This window comes from Etheostoma spectabile, chromosome 15 (genome assembly GCF_008692095.1).
Source record: "Etheostoma spectabile isolate EspeVRDwgs_2016 chromosome 15, UIUC_Espe_1.0, whole genome shotgun sequence".
Classification (NCBI taxonomy): Eukaryota; Metazoa; Chordata; class Actinopteri; order Perciformes; family Percidae; genus Etheostoma; species Etheostoma spectabile.
In genome coordinates this window covers 2,578,393-2,596,068 of record NC_045747.1, presented here as the reverse complement: position 1 = coordinate 2,596,068, position 17,676 = coordinate 2,578,393, and the positions used below count along the sequence as shown (strand labels likewise).

The following is a 17,676-nucleotide window of genomic DNA, read 5'->3' as shown; positions in this document are numbered from 1 at the left end:
GTCAGGGTTAGCTGCCTGGCAAAAAACACCATCAAGCTGTATTTGGCCTATTAATATTAATATTATTTGTATAGGCTAAATGATATATCATTATTAATTACTATAATAATTGTTTTAAAACATGTTTGGAGGGAATCTTTAAAAAATAATGTACCTTGTTGTGGTTCAGGATATTAGTTGTTCTGTGTGGCGTTGTGGTTGTAAAAGCTTTCGTTTTGAGACATTGATTTCGTTTGTTTTGCTGCCCTCTAGTGGACAGGCTAAAGAATACACATTCTCCCATAATGCACTTCTCGTTATATTCCCATCATTCCCCGCTGCCTGCGAACCCTTCGCACCAGTCAAGATGGCGGACAGACCAGGTAAAACAGCGTGTCCTCTGCCAAATTAATCAAATGTTTTCTCTGTTGTGTGTTCTGTTGTTAATTTAGTTTCACGTTTTTACCGACGGCGTGTGTTTTACGGTCTGAGACTCCGGTAATGAGTCGCCGTTAAGGTTTCTGTGTGACCGAAGGCCGCGCTGAATCCTTTAAGTCACGTCAAGGACTTTGCGTGTCATTGGCTGATTTGCAATTAAAATTAATCTGCGAGTCGCTCTTGGACATTTAACTGTCATGCTCGGTGATCAGAAACTTTCGGTTTGAACTGCAGTTTGGACGACGCCATCCTATTAAAGCTGTCTATGCTTATCTGAGCTATGTGACCGTGTCTTTTGGCTAGCTTTCCCAGTAGCCTGCAAACTCAGCCAATGCCTTTTACCCCAAACTGATATTCTCTTTGGCTCATTTTAATCCTAAAAACAACGTAAAGAAATAAAAACACGAAAGGCTTTGCATACAGTAGGGTTTAAACGGTGGGCCCGGTGTGCTTGGTTCACGGTAGCTGTAATAAAACTACACACCTGGTTAATGTCAAATGTGTCAAAAGTTAGCTGCAGAGATAGAAAGTATCCAGAAGGTTTAGGCAGCTACATTTGTGCCTTTTTGTAGATTGACTTTTGTAACTTTACGACTCTGTAGAGGTGACGTTGTTGACTGACTTACTTTGCTGAATTTAGAGCTACAACTAAGGATTAGTTCCTCTATCGATTAGTCGGCAGATTATTATTTCGAATAATAGTTTTGTCTTTAAAATGTTAGAAGGATCTACCAATGCGCATCCTCCGAGTCCAAGGTGACATCTACACGGTTCTGTCTGAGCCAAAGTGCAAAACACAGACATTCAATAACAAATGAGACAAACAAACGGTTGGCAACGACATTGATGAATCGATTAGCAGAAAGTAAGTCGGCAACACATTTGATAATCGCCTAATTCACCCAAAAAGCAAACATGTCCTGGTTTATTATGTGTTATTGAATGTCTGTTTTGCCAGAGCTGACTGCTCTGGCAGATTGACCTTTTTAAAACTCTCAATCAGAGCCATAGCATGTTTTGCTATGTATGTATGTATGTATGTATGTAATGTATGTAATGGGTAATCAAACTGTCTGTGCTGTCTCCCCTTGTGACCAGTTCCCGTAGTTGAGAAGCGACTGATGGACGTGAAACTGGGTGAGCTGGGGAGCTGGCTCGGAGGGCGAGACTTCACTCCTAATGGCATCATCGCAGCCGTCCGCAGGGGTGAGGAAAACTCTTCTGACTAAAACTTTACAAAGGGAGGAGCTAAAACACAAAAAAAGACTTCAGTTTTCAACCTAGGTTTTTGCAATACCAACTTTTAATAAAACAGAAGAATGTGAGTACGAGAAAGGAACAAGGCGATGCAGAAACCTTTTTTCCACGTTCAGTTGGAAAGCAAACCAGACCGCAGTTATTTCGGTCATTTCTAAGTTTTAATTTAAAAAAAGACCTAAATCTCCATTTTACCAGCACAGTTCACCAGAAATCTACTATATCTAACTACAACCGCATTAGATAACGTTTTATTTACGGATACCTATTTAGGAGACAGAGGATGTTTTGCTTTCATTCATTGGAATCTAGTCAGTAAGACCTTTTTTTTTCTGATTTCAAAAATGTCAATCTAGCATCATTCATGAAACATGTCAAATATAACAGGGTCACCCCCCCCCTTGTCTAAATTCAGAAGCTCTGTCAGTAAAAGTTGCTCTCTGCAGCTTTGTGAACATCTCGAGAGAAAGCCTTCTAGAAACCTAAAGGAGGGCTCCTAGTCGGATAAGATGCTTAATGAGAACGCCCGTTGTGGTTGACAAAGGGCTCGAAAATGTAGACTCCCTGCTCATCAAGGGTGATAATTAACGGCAAGCAAAGACTACACATGCTCTCTTTCTGCGTTTCCTCTTCCCCCATCTTCTTACACGTTAAGATCCGTGCATGTAGCATTTGTATTCAGGTCACATATATGTAATTTGAGGATAACCCTGTGTATGTCATCGTGTTTTATGCAGATTTGTTTTTCTCTCGCAGGCCACGACAGATACTACAACAAGTACATTAATGTGAAGAAGGGAGGCATCGGTGGTGTAGCTATGCTGCTGGTTGGCTATGTGGCGTTGAGCTACCTGTGGGAATACGACCACATTAGTAAGAAATGCATACACTCCTGTACTTCATGTTTAGGATGTTCTACCTTTTACTATAAAGTGGTTTTTCTAAGAGGAAAATATAGACAAATTTAATTAAGTGTCTTTTCTATCTTTTCCAGAACATGATCGCTGGAGGAAGTACCACTAAGCCAGACCATCAGACCTTCGGGGGTTGAATTTGTACCTCTTTGTTCCCCCTGCTCTTTGTTGAATATGTGACTGTTGTGACCAATAAACAATCTTAAGATTCATAGTTGGATATCATGTGTGGTTGTGTTTAGTTTCCAATTCTCACTATCAGGAGTGTGGCTACTCACGGTTACATGAATGAAAGTGTACATAAATACGTAACAAGAACATTTATTTGTACACACTGTACAGCTTTTAAGAATATTTTCAGACTGTCAACACAATGAAATTCATCCTGTCCCACATCCCTTTGGGTAAAAGTTTGAAAGATGTATATTAAGTTTTAACACAAGGTATCTCCACACAACTGGTACATTTCCAGAATTTAAAATGCTTGCAAGTCTAAAATCTGACTATATGCAAAATTGTGTGTGGCAAGTCAGATTTCAGGTGATGCGAGTACAATAGAAAGCACTGCAGGGTGAATTTGGGCTCTGATTACTTACAGTAGCTCTTAAGTAGTAATTTACATTCTTACTGGCATTTATCGCTTTATTGCATTCACACTGACAGATTGACTAGAAGTAGGAGAATAGAAAGTTGCCTGGTGTCACTGATGCAGTCACATGTATAAGAAGCGGCAACACGTCACAGCACTGCACCTTGGACCCTGGGTGTGATGTCTCTTTAAATATTCAGTTCGCTTTAGTACAAACGTAGAAAACTTTGAAGACTAACAAGTCATTAAACCACAGCCACACAGATTGTGACATTGTTTCTGTTCCTTACTTTCATGTATCCACAAAAAAATAGAAATAGTAGCTATGTTTCTCTTTCTTACGGCTTGTATCCGTTTGAAGTGACACGCACAACAGCGGCAATCAAAGTCTTTAAGTTCAACTTCAGCCTGTGGAGCAAAGGGGCTTCCTCTCTTCTGCTGCTCTTCCTCTCTGCCCCCATCAGGGGGACCTCAAGGCTGAATGTTACTGTCCACTCAGGAAGGCCAGATGGCCTTTAGTGCATTTGTTGGCATAGTGGCCCTTCTCCCCACACTGCAGACACAGGGGAGACAAAAGGAGGATATGTTAATGGATTCTTATTTAAAAAAGAAAAGAAAAAAAAAAGCTGGAAATGTCAATCAGAGCTGGGCGAATTGGAGAAAATCAAACATCACAACATTTTTTTTTTACCAAATTCCTCTATTGATTATGCGGCAATAGTGTAGGGTTGACAATTGGTTCTTTCACAAAATATTTACACAGTGAGATGTTTGTTAAATAATCATCAGTGATGTAGATATAATCACTATGCTCGGTCCGGTATGTTCAGAAAATGACATCGCTTTACTGGTATGTAGTCTAAAACAATGAAAAGACAACACTTAAATTACAGTATCCAAAATTAAAAACCCTATCTATCCTTATACATTGATATTGATATATTATCTGTTTATTGCAGCCCTATTCCCAATTATTTTTTTCACCCAAGGACATGAAGAAAATACTCTTATTTGCTTTCTTGCTGACGGTTAAATGAGCAAAGCCGTCTAGCTTAGCTTAGCATAAAGGCTGGAAACAGGGAAGCTTCTAGGCTGGCTCTGTCCAAAAGGTGACAAAATCTACATACGAGATCCTTTAAAGCTCAATAATTAACATGTTTCATCTAATTTTTTTATGTACAAAAGCTGAAGTGTAGTAACTATAATTTGCTGTTTTACGAGGGGTCAGGTTCCGGGCTTTTCCTCGGCCTCGAGCGCTTGTCAAGACAACCAGTGGAGACTCAAGTAGGCCGCTGCTCCCAGGCAAGAAACAGTCAGGCACATTACCCCCGAAAAGCGGTCAGTACCATCATACATATCATCAACATACCAGTACAAGATATAAGATACGGACAAAAGAGTATAATTGAAGCGTAGGTATATGAGGGTTGGGCATACCTGAGAATACATGTTTAATATCAAACCCATTTATAATTGTATTAAATCATTATTATTAATTTACTCAATTGTGACTTTGACTATCAATATCATGATCTTCATTTATTCCATTTTCATTCTTCTGTAAGAATTACAAACCTATATCATGAGTTATTGAAATAGTTGCATGTGGGAAAATATCTTTCTAAAAGTCAAGTATTAAAACAGCTGCTGGCGGGAGCTTCATGTGTACTGTACAGACCAGAAAAGCAAATAACAAATTTCTCAAAACGTGGAACTATGCCTCAAAAGGTATCACGAGTATATTTATCACTACAGTGAGAGGGACTGGAGTCTTGAACTGATTTTGAACACAAAAGGCCAATATTGGCAGACAAATGATCAGATGACTCACTTTGTAGCAGGTGACCTGGTCCAGGGGCCGAGGCCCTCTGTTGCCAGTCATGTGATTTTGCTGAGGGGCAGACATCGGCATGTGGTTCTGCGGCCGCATGCCTGGACTGGAGTTGGTCAGCTGGATGAGAGAGAGCGACGAGCGACCGATGGTGGGCACAGGCTGCAGCAGGGAACACGCAAAGAGAAACCATATTTGGTCTGCTGTTCAGCTACAAAGTAGCAGGTAAAAAAACACGAAGCTGTGTATTTGGGTGTTTGTGGAAGTGTCCTCTTACCTTGGTCTGGTTCTGAATTTGCTGCGGTAGAGGAGGCTGTTCAGAAGCTCCCATAGGCAACTCAAACCGAGGGCTGTAGAAGAACATCTACCGTTAACTCTACATAACTGCAAGGTGAAGTCTCATCCAAAAAATATCTATCACAAACCACCAAATGCTAAAACAAGTCATAAGTGGTGTCTTTTGTGGTGTAGTGTCTTTTTTATATTATGTAAGAATAAAAATAAAAAGGATAACATACTGCATAAATTTACAGGATTTCCCCTCTGGACAGAAGCCCACCAGGTAATTCACACAGATCACCCTCCTTGTGTGTCTGTGTCTGCAGTCAGGACCTAGGACAGGAAGATGGGTGAAGATCAACAGAAAGTAAAGAGGCAGTTTTTTCTGTTGATGAAGACATTCAAACCAGCAGGGGAACACTATGTGTATTAATGGATTTTCACCTCCACCCGCCGCAGAGACCACATCACCCCTGTTCTCCATAAACTCCACTGGGTCCCAGTCCAACTTCAAAATACTTTTCACATAGAAAGCACTTAATACCCTTGCCCCCCCCCATACCTCCTCACTTGTCACACTCCCGCCCGCCTCCTCAGGTGCGTTGATGCCAACACACTCAGGACCATCAACCTTCTCAGCTGCTGCACCCTCACGCCCACCCTCTAGAACGCCCTCCCTGACCACATCAAACAGTAAAGCAGCCTACCATCTTTCAAACAGGCCCTCAAAACTCACCTCTTCGAACTTGTTTTTTCCACAACAGACTTTCTAAGTTTCCCTCATTTTCATTGCCCACCTCTCCTGCTTTGCCTACGCCCGTCCATGCACCTGTGTTTTCCTTTTCGTCTGTCAAGTAACCTTGTCTGTTTTTTGTTTTGTTTTGTTTGTATGTAACCAAAACTGTAAAGTATCTTTGAGTGTCTAGAAAAGCGCTATAAAAAAATAAATGTGTTATTGTCATTAATATCATACTGTTGGAATGTTTATGTGAGCAGGACGTACCGTGTTTGCAGAAGCCTCGGTCGTACCACGGACAATCTTTGATCTTTGACTCTGGATCAATGTGCAGGAACGGACATTCCTTGTTGCTGCACTCACCTGAGAGAGACAACACCCAATTTTAGACCGGGACAAAAACACTCTAGGCAATTGAACAACTGGGTCAGTCATCAAGCTCATCTGTGTCATTTTATGAAACATCAAGTCAACGAACCAAACTTGGAGTAGAAGTAGCATTCAGGCATCTTTGTCATGTCGTATTCATGGAGGAACTCGCACTGGTCTCCCTTCTTACAAAGTCCTCTGAGCCAGTGCTTACACACCACCGTCTTCTCTCCGCTGATGTGACGGAACGGACACATCCCACCTGGGAGTGCAACAGAAGAAAGCTATAACACAGATATGATGGCACAACTTTCATAATTCATGCCCCAGGTTTTTGTCCATGGGTCAGTAAACAATAGAGGGAGGAATGTTAAAATGATGAGCGGGATTGATGCAAAGTTGGCAATCCTGTTTCTGTTTTAATGACCCTAACATGTGGAATGCCCTTTCCTTGATTCTTAGAGCAGGAAACTCCCTTGATATTTTTAAAAAGTAATTAAAGACCTATCATGGAACCTAATAACTAACAACTATATGTGCTATATAATAAATATGACACAACAAGATGATGGTATTAACCACTGAGTCAGTAAAGTAACCAGTTAAAGACCATGTCAAACCATCAACCAGCCCTACAGTAGGCTTTAATGTGTTTATTGTATTTGTGAGCCGTGGATGTAATATTATATTTGAACATTAGAAGTTATCCTTGTTTGGATCAATTATCTAACAGGGAGCAATTCAAAGATGATAGTGGCTAACGTTAATGGCTGCATTATGGGAATGTGGGACAGTGTTTTTTTAAGCTTGACTCGTACAAGAGACAGGATTACTCTGCCTCTGCAGCTTTAGTTTGGACCTTTCCATCTCTTGTGAGTCCCCAGCCTTTGTGGGAGGGAAATACTGTAGCGCCGGATTGTTGTTGTGTGGTTACCTTTCTGACAAGCTGCTCGCATGAAGAACTCACACACAGCAGACCCGGACTCTGCAGGGACACACATTACACAATTATTTATAAAGACATTGGATTGAGGAAACACAAAGCCAACGTGAATAGCGTCCACCGGCCAGGTGTTAGTGTCCACCTGCCGTTGGGTACCATCAGTTGGACCGTTAGCTAACTACACCGTGTTTACCTACAGCGGCTAGGTACCAGCTAGCATACAGGCACTTACTGTCCATGCCGGGGAAGGGCAGAGGCTGTGCTCCTAGCTGCTGCTGAACAGCGAGTTCCAGGTCAAACTTGAGGTGGTCCACGGTAGCCAGCATGTCCTGCATGTCTGCGTCTGTTAGAAGTGCTCCGGTCAAAGAAATATCAGTTTAGATTAGCTGGTTTAAGGTTGAGCTCGCCCGGTAGCCAACTAACGTTGGTACTTTCTGCAACAGCCAGCTAGAGTGGCTAACGAGGCTAGCTAGGCTAACCGATAAGCTAACATCAATCGGCGAGGTCCCTGATGAGAAACCACAATAGCTAATGTTCTTTGTGTCTTAATGGGACCGTTTTAAAGAAAACTGCCTAACATTATTCGGTCTAGCTATGACTTGTTTGTCCCGAACTGCTCCTTGTTCTCAGTGGATGGATGGAAGGCGCGCAGCCGCAGACTGACCTCTGACCTGACGAATTAAGACTAGACTAAACGATCATCGAGTTCTCCGGCGAACCAGCCTACACGTCATGGTTGCCTTTCTGCTGACTTGAATTAATTCATCCATATTAATTTAGGGAGAAATTGACATTGTAAAAGTACAAAAGGTAATAAATAGCATTATTGTAATTTATTTTCTGTAATCTTGGCTACATTGAAAAGTAGGGCTGGCACTCAATTGTGCTTCCCAGAACTACATAAAGGTGGATGATGATGATGATGATGATGATGATGATGATGATGATGATGATGATGATGAAGCTCAAAGCACATGTTGCATTTAAAAACAGTCTCAAAAGTCGTGAAGCAGTGTTTTTAACCATTATCCACTACAATGGTGTCCCTCATGATGAACCCTATTTATTTTCAGGAAGGAACATACATTTTGAAGGTTTTGGTTGTTTTTAAAAAGTCTGCACCAGCTTGAAGTTATAAGATATTACACAGTAGCCGTTTAATTCAATTGTATTAATTCTGTATACAGTATGATCTAAGATGCTTACATATGAAAGTCACAGTTACACTTCATGTTTAAATCTGCAGTAGTGTCTGTAAGAAAACTTTGGAATTGTACATTTAATACAAACAAAATGGTGATTTCTGACTAGATTAAAGCTTAAATGTGATCATAACAGAGATCCAAAACCCTATCTCAAACTACAAAGGCACTGTAACAACACTGGATAACTGGATGACAAAGTCTTCAAATCTATCTTTCTATTAAGACCAATCTGTTTCAAGCCCAAACTGAACTGCTGTGAAGTCATAAGGAAGTATTTTGATTTGTGTAGTGACAGATTAAACAGGTGTGTACACTCAAAACAAATATACACACACAATACCACACACAATACCACACACACAGAGAGAGAGAGAGAGAGAGAGAGAGAGAGAGAGAGAGAGAGAGATTTGTCATTATACTGTTTGTTATAATCATCAGTCCAGCATCGGTCAGTGTCTAAACTGTCGCCCTCTACAGCTCAGGTAGGCCAGGCATGGGGAATTGGCCAGAGAAACCCTCCACCTCTGCCTTTATTTCTGCTACGCGCTGCTGGAACTTCTCTCCCTGGGCCAGTGCCTGAATGAACTCCTTCAGATTGGCCTTGGGATTCAGGCTTCCCTGCACCTCCAAGGTCAGCTCAATACCTGCAGGAAGAAGGAGAGCAGGGAGGGTATTCAGATTGCAATTTCATTCATGTGAAACCATGCTTTGTTTAGGTGGATGGCTCTAAATACTACAACGCTCATATGCTTGATTTCTTGAACCTAAGGGGAAGAAGCTAATCAGGGACGTGAATCAGAACTGTAGGAAATTTAATAATAATAACTTCATTGTTGCAATTGAGAGATAAAACACTGCAACATTCAGCCATAATCTCAAGGTGTACTTATAAAGACTGGAAAAGGGGAACCAACTAGTCTGGCTCTGTCTAAAAGGCTTCTCTTTAAATCAAGTTTAATTAGTTCTGTACAGATCAGTGGTCAAATCATTTTTAGTTACAATTCTCAGCACACACCACACCAACACACCACACACACACACACACACACACACACACACACACACACACACACACACACACACACACACACACACACACACACACACACACACACACACACACACACACACACACACACACACACACACACACACACACACACACACACACACACACACACACACACACACCACACACCAACACACACACACACACACACACACACACACACACACACACACACACACACACGACATTAAAAGATTACCTCTGTGAATGAACTCAGCCACCTTCTTGAAGTCATCCTCCACCAAGCCTCTGGAGGTCAGAGCTGGAGAGCCAAACCTCAGACCACTAGGGCGCAGAGCACTCTTATCTCCTATACCAACACATGTGGAAACATTAAGAGTGGCCCTCTGTAGGGAAAAAGGGCATTTACAATCATCCCCAACAATGGCCACATCCAATGCTACATTGAAGATTACTTTGCTACAAACTTAATTACACAAACAAACAAAGCTGCCATGTATATCCTATTGTCTCTCTCTCTCTACCTGGACAGGTGTTCTTATTACAAGCAATGGCACAGGCTTCCAAGACCTTCTCCGCTCGTCCTCCATCAGTCCCTTTGCTGCGCAGGTCCAGCAGGATCAGATGGTTGTCAGAGCCGCCTACACAGGAAGAGAATATTATTAGAATTTCAAAGACTATGAAGCTAGGAACTGCTATCAGAAACCTGCTGCTATTACGCCCCCTTTTCCACTATATGATTAGTAAAAGAAAACATCAAGCATGGCATTTCATCAGCCTTTGTTTATCAAAAGTATATATGGTTTTAAGTACATGAAACTACATGAAAAATCAATAGGGATTTATGGATGTTTAAGTTAATGTTGGGTAAATTATTCATAACTTAGCATCTTGTAATTAGTAGAAATTTATCTAAGATCTTCATCTCAAAAATTGTCTTAATTATCATTGCTAATGCAAGTTTCTTCTGTTATTGTCATCATTTTATGTGTGATTAATGCAGTTTGCTTCTGCACAATTGTAACTGATATTAAAAACATTATTCTATTTCCTTTGTTTGAGTGGCACTCACCAGTTACAATCTTGTAGCCGTGGTCAATAAGGCTACTGGATAGAGCTTTGCAGTTAGCAAGAACCTGCATCTGGTAGGCCTTGAACTCTGGGGTCATGGCTTGTTTGAGAGCTACAGCAACACCTGAGAACAGCCAGTGAAACAAACACGACCTAAATGAGATAGAAGCTAACACACCTGAACGACAATTGAGATGAAACAGGGGACTAAGTCAAAGAGGGAAAACAATGAGGTGTACCTGCAATAGCGTGGTTGTGTGGTCCACCCTGCAGCCCAGGAAACACAGCCTGATTAATCAAAGACTCCAAATTGTACAAAGTCTCCTTCCCCTTGGCATCCACACTCCGCACGCCTGGAAGAGGGAAATAGAAACACAGAGGGGAGAAAATGGAAAGCTTGAGAAATCTTTTCCAATTTAAGAAAAGAAAAACAAAACCAGTGGTTCGTTTTGGCCGATGCATGTTCAATTTCTACCTTTCCTGTAGAAGATGAGTCCGGAGCGGCAGCCACGCAGCGTCTTGTGCGTTGTCGTGGTAACAATGTCACAGTGCTCAAAGGGTGAAGGCACCACTCCAGCAGCCACCAATCCACTGATGTGAGCCATGTCTCCCATCAGATAGGCACCGTTCTCATTAGCGATCTGCTTCAGGCGGCCGTAGTCAAGGTTGCGGGAATAGCAGCTAGTTCCTGGAGAAGGAAAATGATGAAGATGAATGGGATCGTTTTCAGGTTCTTTGAATATACACCACGCATGTCATTGATTTGGTTAAATGTGTGAAAGTAAACATGTACCTGCAATGATGAGTCTTGGGTGGAACAGTCGGGCGTTTTCTTGCAGTCTGTCATAGTCAATGTAGCCAGTCTCTGGATTCACCTAAAAACAGAAGACCATGTCATATCAAATACACCAAAACAGCAACATGCAGCCAGGACGCCATGAAAAGCAGTATTGATACAACATTATCCTAATGAAATGATGAGGTAAAGTTGCCTATATGAGACAACTACAAGGTTTTTTGGTTTCAAGTTTGTAAAAAAAAAAAAAAAAATGTTTTGTTTGATTTTACTCCCAGATTATGTCAAATTAGCCTTTTGTTATCATTCCCAGCTCTCACGAGGAGCCGCAGGCCAAAGCCATGTAAACATACTTGCATTAATGTGGACTAATCTTGTTTAACTTGGTCCAGGACTCCATAATCAAGAAGGAACTACTCCAAACATAAAATGTGTTACGGAAAGCCACTTTTTAAGCTAGAATCTTCTGGTTGAATTCATACTCTCAACACTCATCACAAGCTACGCTCCCAATGCACATTACCGGGAGTGCTGATGCAAATGTGCCTTAAGATGCAACAACCGTCTACTAAAGCCTGTAGTATGATTGATGGCTGGCCCTTTCTATTGACAAAATCCCTCCCGCCTTCAGCAGGGAGTTTAATTGCAGGACGTGAGTCCCGTCTATTGTGCCATACATCTGTGGCACAAGGTGAACTCTGGAGTTACGCAGCAAGATCTCATGCGCCGTATCCACTCCAGGTAGGTAGCAGAGAGATATACCTTCACATCATCCTTGTTTGTATGGCATTGCACACGCCATAAGCACACGGTGGTCTTGCTGACCCCAAACGTTTTGCCTAACACTCTGTACTCTGCACATGTAGCCAGTTTGCTGAGCGCAGTTGTAATGCACTGCTTGATTGGAACCGGAGGACCACGGCTTATCTAGGTCAAGAGACGGGCCAATAAAATTACACAACAGGTCAAATCCGAAAATACTTCAACCAAAGGGTTTCTGTTAAGGGTCTCGAAACCACGATCTTTCAGAGCTGTTTGGAGCGCTCTTGCTCCCACACCACAGGCCGCCTCTGTTGTTGGCGGGCATTTACATGCATCATCACAGCAATGTGTTGTTTTCTTATTATAGCTTGATATGTTGGTATCAGCCAGCCTATAAGCACGATTACAACTTCTGCAATATGAATCATTTGTAGGTTGATGGCAGGATCCATTTTGTCTGGTAAAACTTCGCAAATGTCAGCTTGAATGTTGTGCGATTCAGTGCCAAAATAAATAGAAATAACATAATTGGTGTGGCTCAGTCATTAAAAGGACCCGTGATTTTGGGGTGAACAGTCCCTTTAATACTTCAATATTCCAATTAAACTGTATATATTGCCAATATATGATATTAAAACTTCATCCACAAGAACAGCATCGTTCATCAAGTCTCCTTTACTTAATTATTACAGTAAATACTATATTGCATAGTGTACAGTTATTACATCTTTGAGACATTTGTACCCAACTGTTAAGGACTTCCTTGATTAGTGTGTGTTGTACATGCGATTGTTTTGTACCTTATACGGCATGGACTCAAAGAAGATGGACGTTGCTGAGATTTTCTTCTTCTCAGTCATGAAGCCGTGTGTCAGGTGACCTCCATCAGGAAGGTCCAGCCCCATGATCCTGCCATGGGGCTCCACGATGGCCGTGTAGACGGCAAAGTTAGCGGGTGAACCTGACAGGGAAGCATCAACAAAAATATGACAAATGGAAAAAGGGAGAGATTGAATGTCTAAACCCTGATCACATCAATTAGTGTCAACACAAAACATTCACAGAATTTTATATGTTTAATCACTACTTGATACCCGAGTACGGCTGCGCGTTGACGCCCCATTTTTCTGAGTCCAGACCATAGGCCTCCAGCGCCCTCTTCTGGCAGAGTCTCTCCAGCTCATCAACATGCTCCGTACCACCATAGTACCTGAACGCCACATGGCTCATACTGATTATTACTGCTATACATATGTTATTCAACAGGCAGGAGAAAGCAGAATGCACCACCACCAGGATGTAATCAAACATTGGGATTTCAGAAGTAATTTGATAAATTCCTGTACCTCTGGCCGGGATATCCCTCAGAGTATTTGTTGTTCATGCAGGAACCCAGAGCCTCAAGAACCGCTCTGCTGGCAAAGTTCTCGGAAGCTATCAGCTCCAGACCGTACGTCTGCCTGTGCTTCTCTTTTTTTATGATGGAGAACACCTAAAAAACACACAATACTGTATTGTTCAGTGAACAATAACAATTAGTCCCACAAGCTCTTAAGTGAAAGAAATACATATATGCAATAACTATTGGACGGAACCGAAATGTAAATAATTGCAGCTCTGGACAATGACAACGCCATGCAAAGTATAACCAAGTCCTTTAGGCTCTCACTGAATCCCCACTCTAGTCTCCAGAACAGGGGTGTAAATAAGACCTTTCATTCTTAAAATCTACCAAACACAAACCTCAGAGTCATTGACTGACAGAGGCTCCAGCATCATCTTGTTGTGCAAAACCCATGTTTCTTTGCTCACAGTGTAGCCATTTGTTAAAGACATGCTTTCTTGGTTTCTCTGGTCACTCAAAGTGGAAATCTGAAACGACATAGAAACAGCGTCCAAGTGAGACAAAATCTTTTGGTAAAACGATTATACAGTGAGTGCAGCTGACATACAGATCCATTAGGACATGCAGCAGTGCTATGGCCTCACCAGTTAAACTTTGAACCATCACACAGACAGATAAACAAATGAACTGCAGAAACTGCCACCAACGGTTATTAGGCAACTCAGATAACACAAACAGTACTCTTGAGTGTCCTCAGGAAGCACAACCTGGACTCCCGACCTGCTGCTGACCTACTGCTCGCCGATCGAGAGCCTGCTGACGTACTGTATCACAGCGTGGTACGGCAGCTGCACCGTGGCAGACGGGGAGAGCAGTAAAGGCAGCACAGAAGATCATTGGCGGCCCTCTCCCCTCCCTGGTGGACATTTACACCTCCCGTGCCTCAGCTGTGCAGAAAACATCACCAAGGACAGCTACCACCCTGGCTTTGGTTTTTTGATCTTACCCCCAACCCCTGGACTTTCTCCTACCCACCTACTGCGCAATGTTTAATATTTAATACTTTTGATAATATTGATAAGTCTTTGCAATCTCATTACTCCACACTGCATATCACACTGTGTATAAAACCATATTTATCTTTTGTTTTTTTAAACATATGTATATAGTGTCTCAGAACTGCGCACCTTTACCCCCTCCCCCCCTTCTTTTGCACTCCTTACTTTATTCCATGTTGTTACAGTTCACCTATGTACAGGTTGACACTGAATAAGGAGTTGCTTTCAATCTCGTATATGTGTTTAATAACAATAAAAGGCATTTTTTAAAGTTATGAAATCTTTATTTGATCTTTATTTGAGGATGTCTGTCCTGTCTACGTTTACACTGACATTAAAATTCCCTGCAGAGCAGTCAATGAATCTCTCATATTAGACGGTTTTTAATTGTTACTATTAGGGCTGCACGATATGACCTAAAATCAAAGTCACGATTAATTGCAATTTTACCTCGATAACGATAAATGAACAATAAATCACGTTGTTCTAAATCCTCCTGTCTAAAGCAGAAATGTCCAGACAAGGGACAGTGCGTTTTTTATTTGGACACAAGTTGACTCTGTCTCTGTGTTTGAGTTATCCTCCATCGTACTTTCCTCTCGGCTGCCTGGTCCGGGCAAAGTCACGTGACTACACATGTGGTAGAATGTTTTTAAGGAGAAAGTAGGTTATCGTCATGGGACACACGTTCTTATGTCCTAGTGTGTTGTTTGTAACTATTCATGAATGCTACGTTTAAATTATTATTTTTTTAATATAAAAATAAAAATTTGATCACAAAAGACATTATCGTTGTGGGAAAAATACGTCGATGACAGCTTCAGAATTTTGATGTTGATACATTTGATTAATTGTTCAGCCCTAGTTACAATTATTAATTTAGACATAATCCCTCAACTCCTAAAATTGATTTCACTGATTTCTTAAGTTCAACATAGTCAATATAGTTCAATATACTCAGTCTACCATATTATCATTGTCTATTGTTTGCCTGTATTTCTTGTGTGCTTACTTGCTTGTGTGTGTTTTGTTTTTTTTGCTGTTATTGAAAAAATGCTGCTGCTGTAACAACTAAATTTCCCCGTTGTGGGATGAATAAAGTATAATCTAGGGCTGGGCGATATGGAGAAATTCAAACATCACAATATTTTGATCAAATACTTCAGTATCAATATTGCAAAGATATTGTAGGGTTGACAATTATTGCTTTCCCAAAGTACTTACACAATGAGGTTTGTGATAAATAATCATCAGTAGTGTGGATATGATGATTAAGTTGGAAAAAGTATAAGAAAAAGGAAGTTCAGAAAATGACATCACTTTACTGTAACACAACCTTTAAAACCAGGAAAAGACACTTGTGTCATATTACGAAATTACAATATCCAAAATCTAAGACGCTATCTAGTCACACATCACGATATCGATATATTGCCCAGCCCTAGTTCAATACATGCTATATATTTCCAAAGGTCACTAGACCAAGTACAATCATAGGATGTGGTTTGTCTTAATTGTAGTATATGAGATGTTGACCATGTATAGAGCTGCAACGATTACTCAATTAGTTGTCAACTTTTAAATTAATCAACTATTTCTGTCGGCTTGTAATTTTTTTTTTTTTTTTAGGGGTAAAAACTATGATAATTCTGATTCCATCTTCTTAATTGTGAATATTTTCTAGTTTATTTACTCCTCTGTGACAGCAAACTTTATAGCTTTGAGTTGTGGACAAAACAAGACATTTGGGGACGTCATCTTGGACATTAAGAAACACTGATTGACTTTTCGTTTCACCATTTTCTGACATTTTATAGACCACAACAACAACTAATCGATTAATCAAGAAAACAATCACCAGATTAATCAATACGGAAAATAATCGTTAGTTGCAGTCCTAATTGTGTATTCAACTTGTCTGTCTCATGCAGCTCCTATAGGACCTGGAACAGACGCTGGTCCCTCATTAAGTCTTGTTCCACCACTGAAAATGTTAAATCAGATTAAAGACCTAGCTTTACCTTTTTACCTTGCTCTTAGTTCAGTCTGTAGCTGCCCCATGGCGTCTCTCGGTCCCCTCTCGAATTGTTCCTAATATTTAGGACACCTCCTCCCACCCCTTCTGTCCTGCTTGTCTGATGTTGTTACTGTATGCCTTGCTGTAAAAACAATTCCCCTTCGGGAAAAATAAATAATAAAAAATAAAGTTGAAATGCTGCTCAACAGCTAGCCGCTAGCCGAGCGCATAACTATGGTTACCGTTATTTTCTGCCCTGGTCGACTGACCCAGAGACGCAGCAGTGAGGGAAAACACCGATTGTAAAATGGAAACGTTTGCTAAAAAATGTACAGGTGAGCTGTGGAAATGCATCTCTAGCGTTAACAACTAACTTTTGACAGAAAGCACCTAACATTAGCGTAAAGTTAAAGTTACTAGGTGGCAAACTGCAGACGATATGGTTACATGTCAGGTCGGTGCTGCCATTACATAACCCCGGGAGAGCAAATATATCAACAAAATAGTGCCAAATAAGACGTTTAAAACGCAAACACTTTTTTTAAGCTATTTCTACCTGCAAACGCAAACATTTCCATTGTGTTTGCTTTTCCTTGTGACTATGAAACACTGACTAGCTATTTAACTCACCAGTTGATTGGAGACACGCTGCTGTCACTAGTCCAACTGGACTGAAACCAGACCACGGGCTACAAAACGCTCCGCTGCAGCATGGCTGTCCCAAGCACAGTACACGAGACAGGAGAGGATCAAAGTCTAAAGTCCGCCAAACTTCTGACCAATCCGCGCTCTCCATCTTCTTCTTTTAGATTTTAATTTAGCAGATCAGGTGCATTACCGCCACCCTCTGCTCGCAGTGTGGACACTTTTTTCCAAAAAAGTGTGTCTGAAGTGTGTATTTCTGTAAACTGAAGTCAGTCAATATCGTTTGTAACCTTATCAAAATAAAATCGGCTAACAGTTATGTGATAGAGAGAGTATATGTATGATACCAAGTATGTACTATGATATCTCTTTGTATGGAAGGGTCATATGTCCCGTGAAGTTTGTTCCTGTT

General features: G+C 41.1%; 4 protein-coding genes across 5 annotated transcripts in view; 1 reads left to right on the top strand and 3 right to left on the bottom strand.

Moving 5' to 3' along the window:
- slc29a4a (solute carrier family 29 member 4a) overlaps window positions 1-9,586 on the bottom strand; it is a 38,252-nt gene extending 28,666 nt beyond the window's left edge. Inside the window, exon 1 of the mRNA XM_032537714.1 lies at window positions 9,569-9,586. The gene's annotated coding sequence lies outside the window, so the exon portion shown is untranslated. The remainder of the gene's footprint in view (window positions 1-9,568) is intronic.
- atp5mf (ATP synthase membrane subunit f) lies at window positions 253-13,644 on the top strand. 2 transcript variants are annotated; one of them, XR_004335340.1, is made up of 5 exons: window positions 253-362; window positions 1,516-1,623; window positions 2,431-2,547; window positions 2,669-2,755; window positions 13,634-13,644. XR_004335340.1 is itself a non-coding variant. In XM_032537723.1 (4 exons), exons 1-4 carry the CDS (start codon window positions 347-349, stop codon window positions 2,695-2,697), a joined length of 270 nt encoding a protein of 89 aa, XP_032393614.1. In that variant the 5' UTR covers window positions 253-346; the 3' UTR covers window positions 2,698-2,808. The 2 variants fall into 2 exon arrangements, 1 of the variants encoding a protein (XP_032393614.1); XM_032537723.1 differs by lacking the exon at window positions 13,634-13,644 and having other exon boundaries at window positions 2,669-2,808.
- cpsf4 (cleavage and polyadenylation specific factor 4) lies at window positions 3,230-8,041 on the bottom strand. The gene is made up of 8 exons (XM_032537719.1): window positions 7,568-8,041; window positions 7,327-7,377; window positions 6,502-6,654; window positions 6,291-6,386; window positions 5,527-5,620; window positions 5,286-5,358; window positions 5,009-5,170; window positions 3,230-3,730 (listed from the first exon to the last, which is right to left on the bottom strand). Exons 1-8 carry the CDS (start codon window positions 7,668-7,670, stop codon window positions 3,662-3,664), a joined length of 801 nt encoding a protein of 266 aa, XP_032393610.1. The 5' UTR covers window positions 7,671-8,041; the 3' UTR covers window positions 3,230-3,661.
- Window positions 8,471-17,370, bottom strand: shmt1 (serine hydroxymethyltransferase 1 (soluble)). Its single transcript, XM_032537716.1, has 13 exons — window positions 17,250-17,370; window positions 13,943-14,071; window positions 13,546-13,691; window positions 13,294-13,409; window positions 13,000-13,160; window positions 11,435-11,516; window positions 11,117-11,329; window positions 10,881-10,994; window positions 10,643-10,765; window positions 10,095-10,211; window positions 9,809-9,919; window positions 8,944-9,184; window positions 8,471-8,889 (listed from the first exon to the last, which is right to left on the bottom strand). Exons 2-12 carry the CDS (start codon window positions 14,033-14,035, stop codon window positions 9,012-9,014), a joined length of 1,449 nt encoding a protein of 482 aa, XP_032393607.1. The 5' UTR covers window positions 14,036-14,071; window positions 17,250-17,370; the 3' UTR covers window positions 8,471-8,889; window positions 8,944-9,011.
- Between the last annotated feature and the right edge of the window lie 306 nt (window positions 17,371-17,676).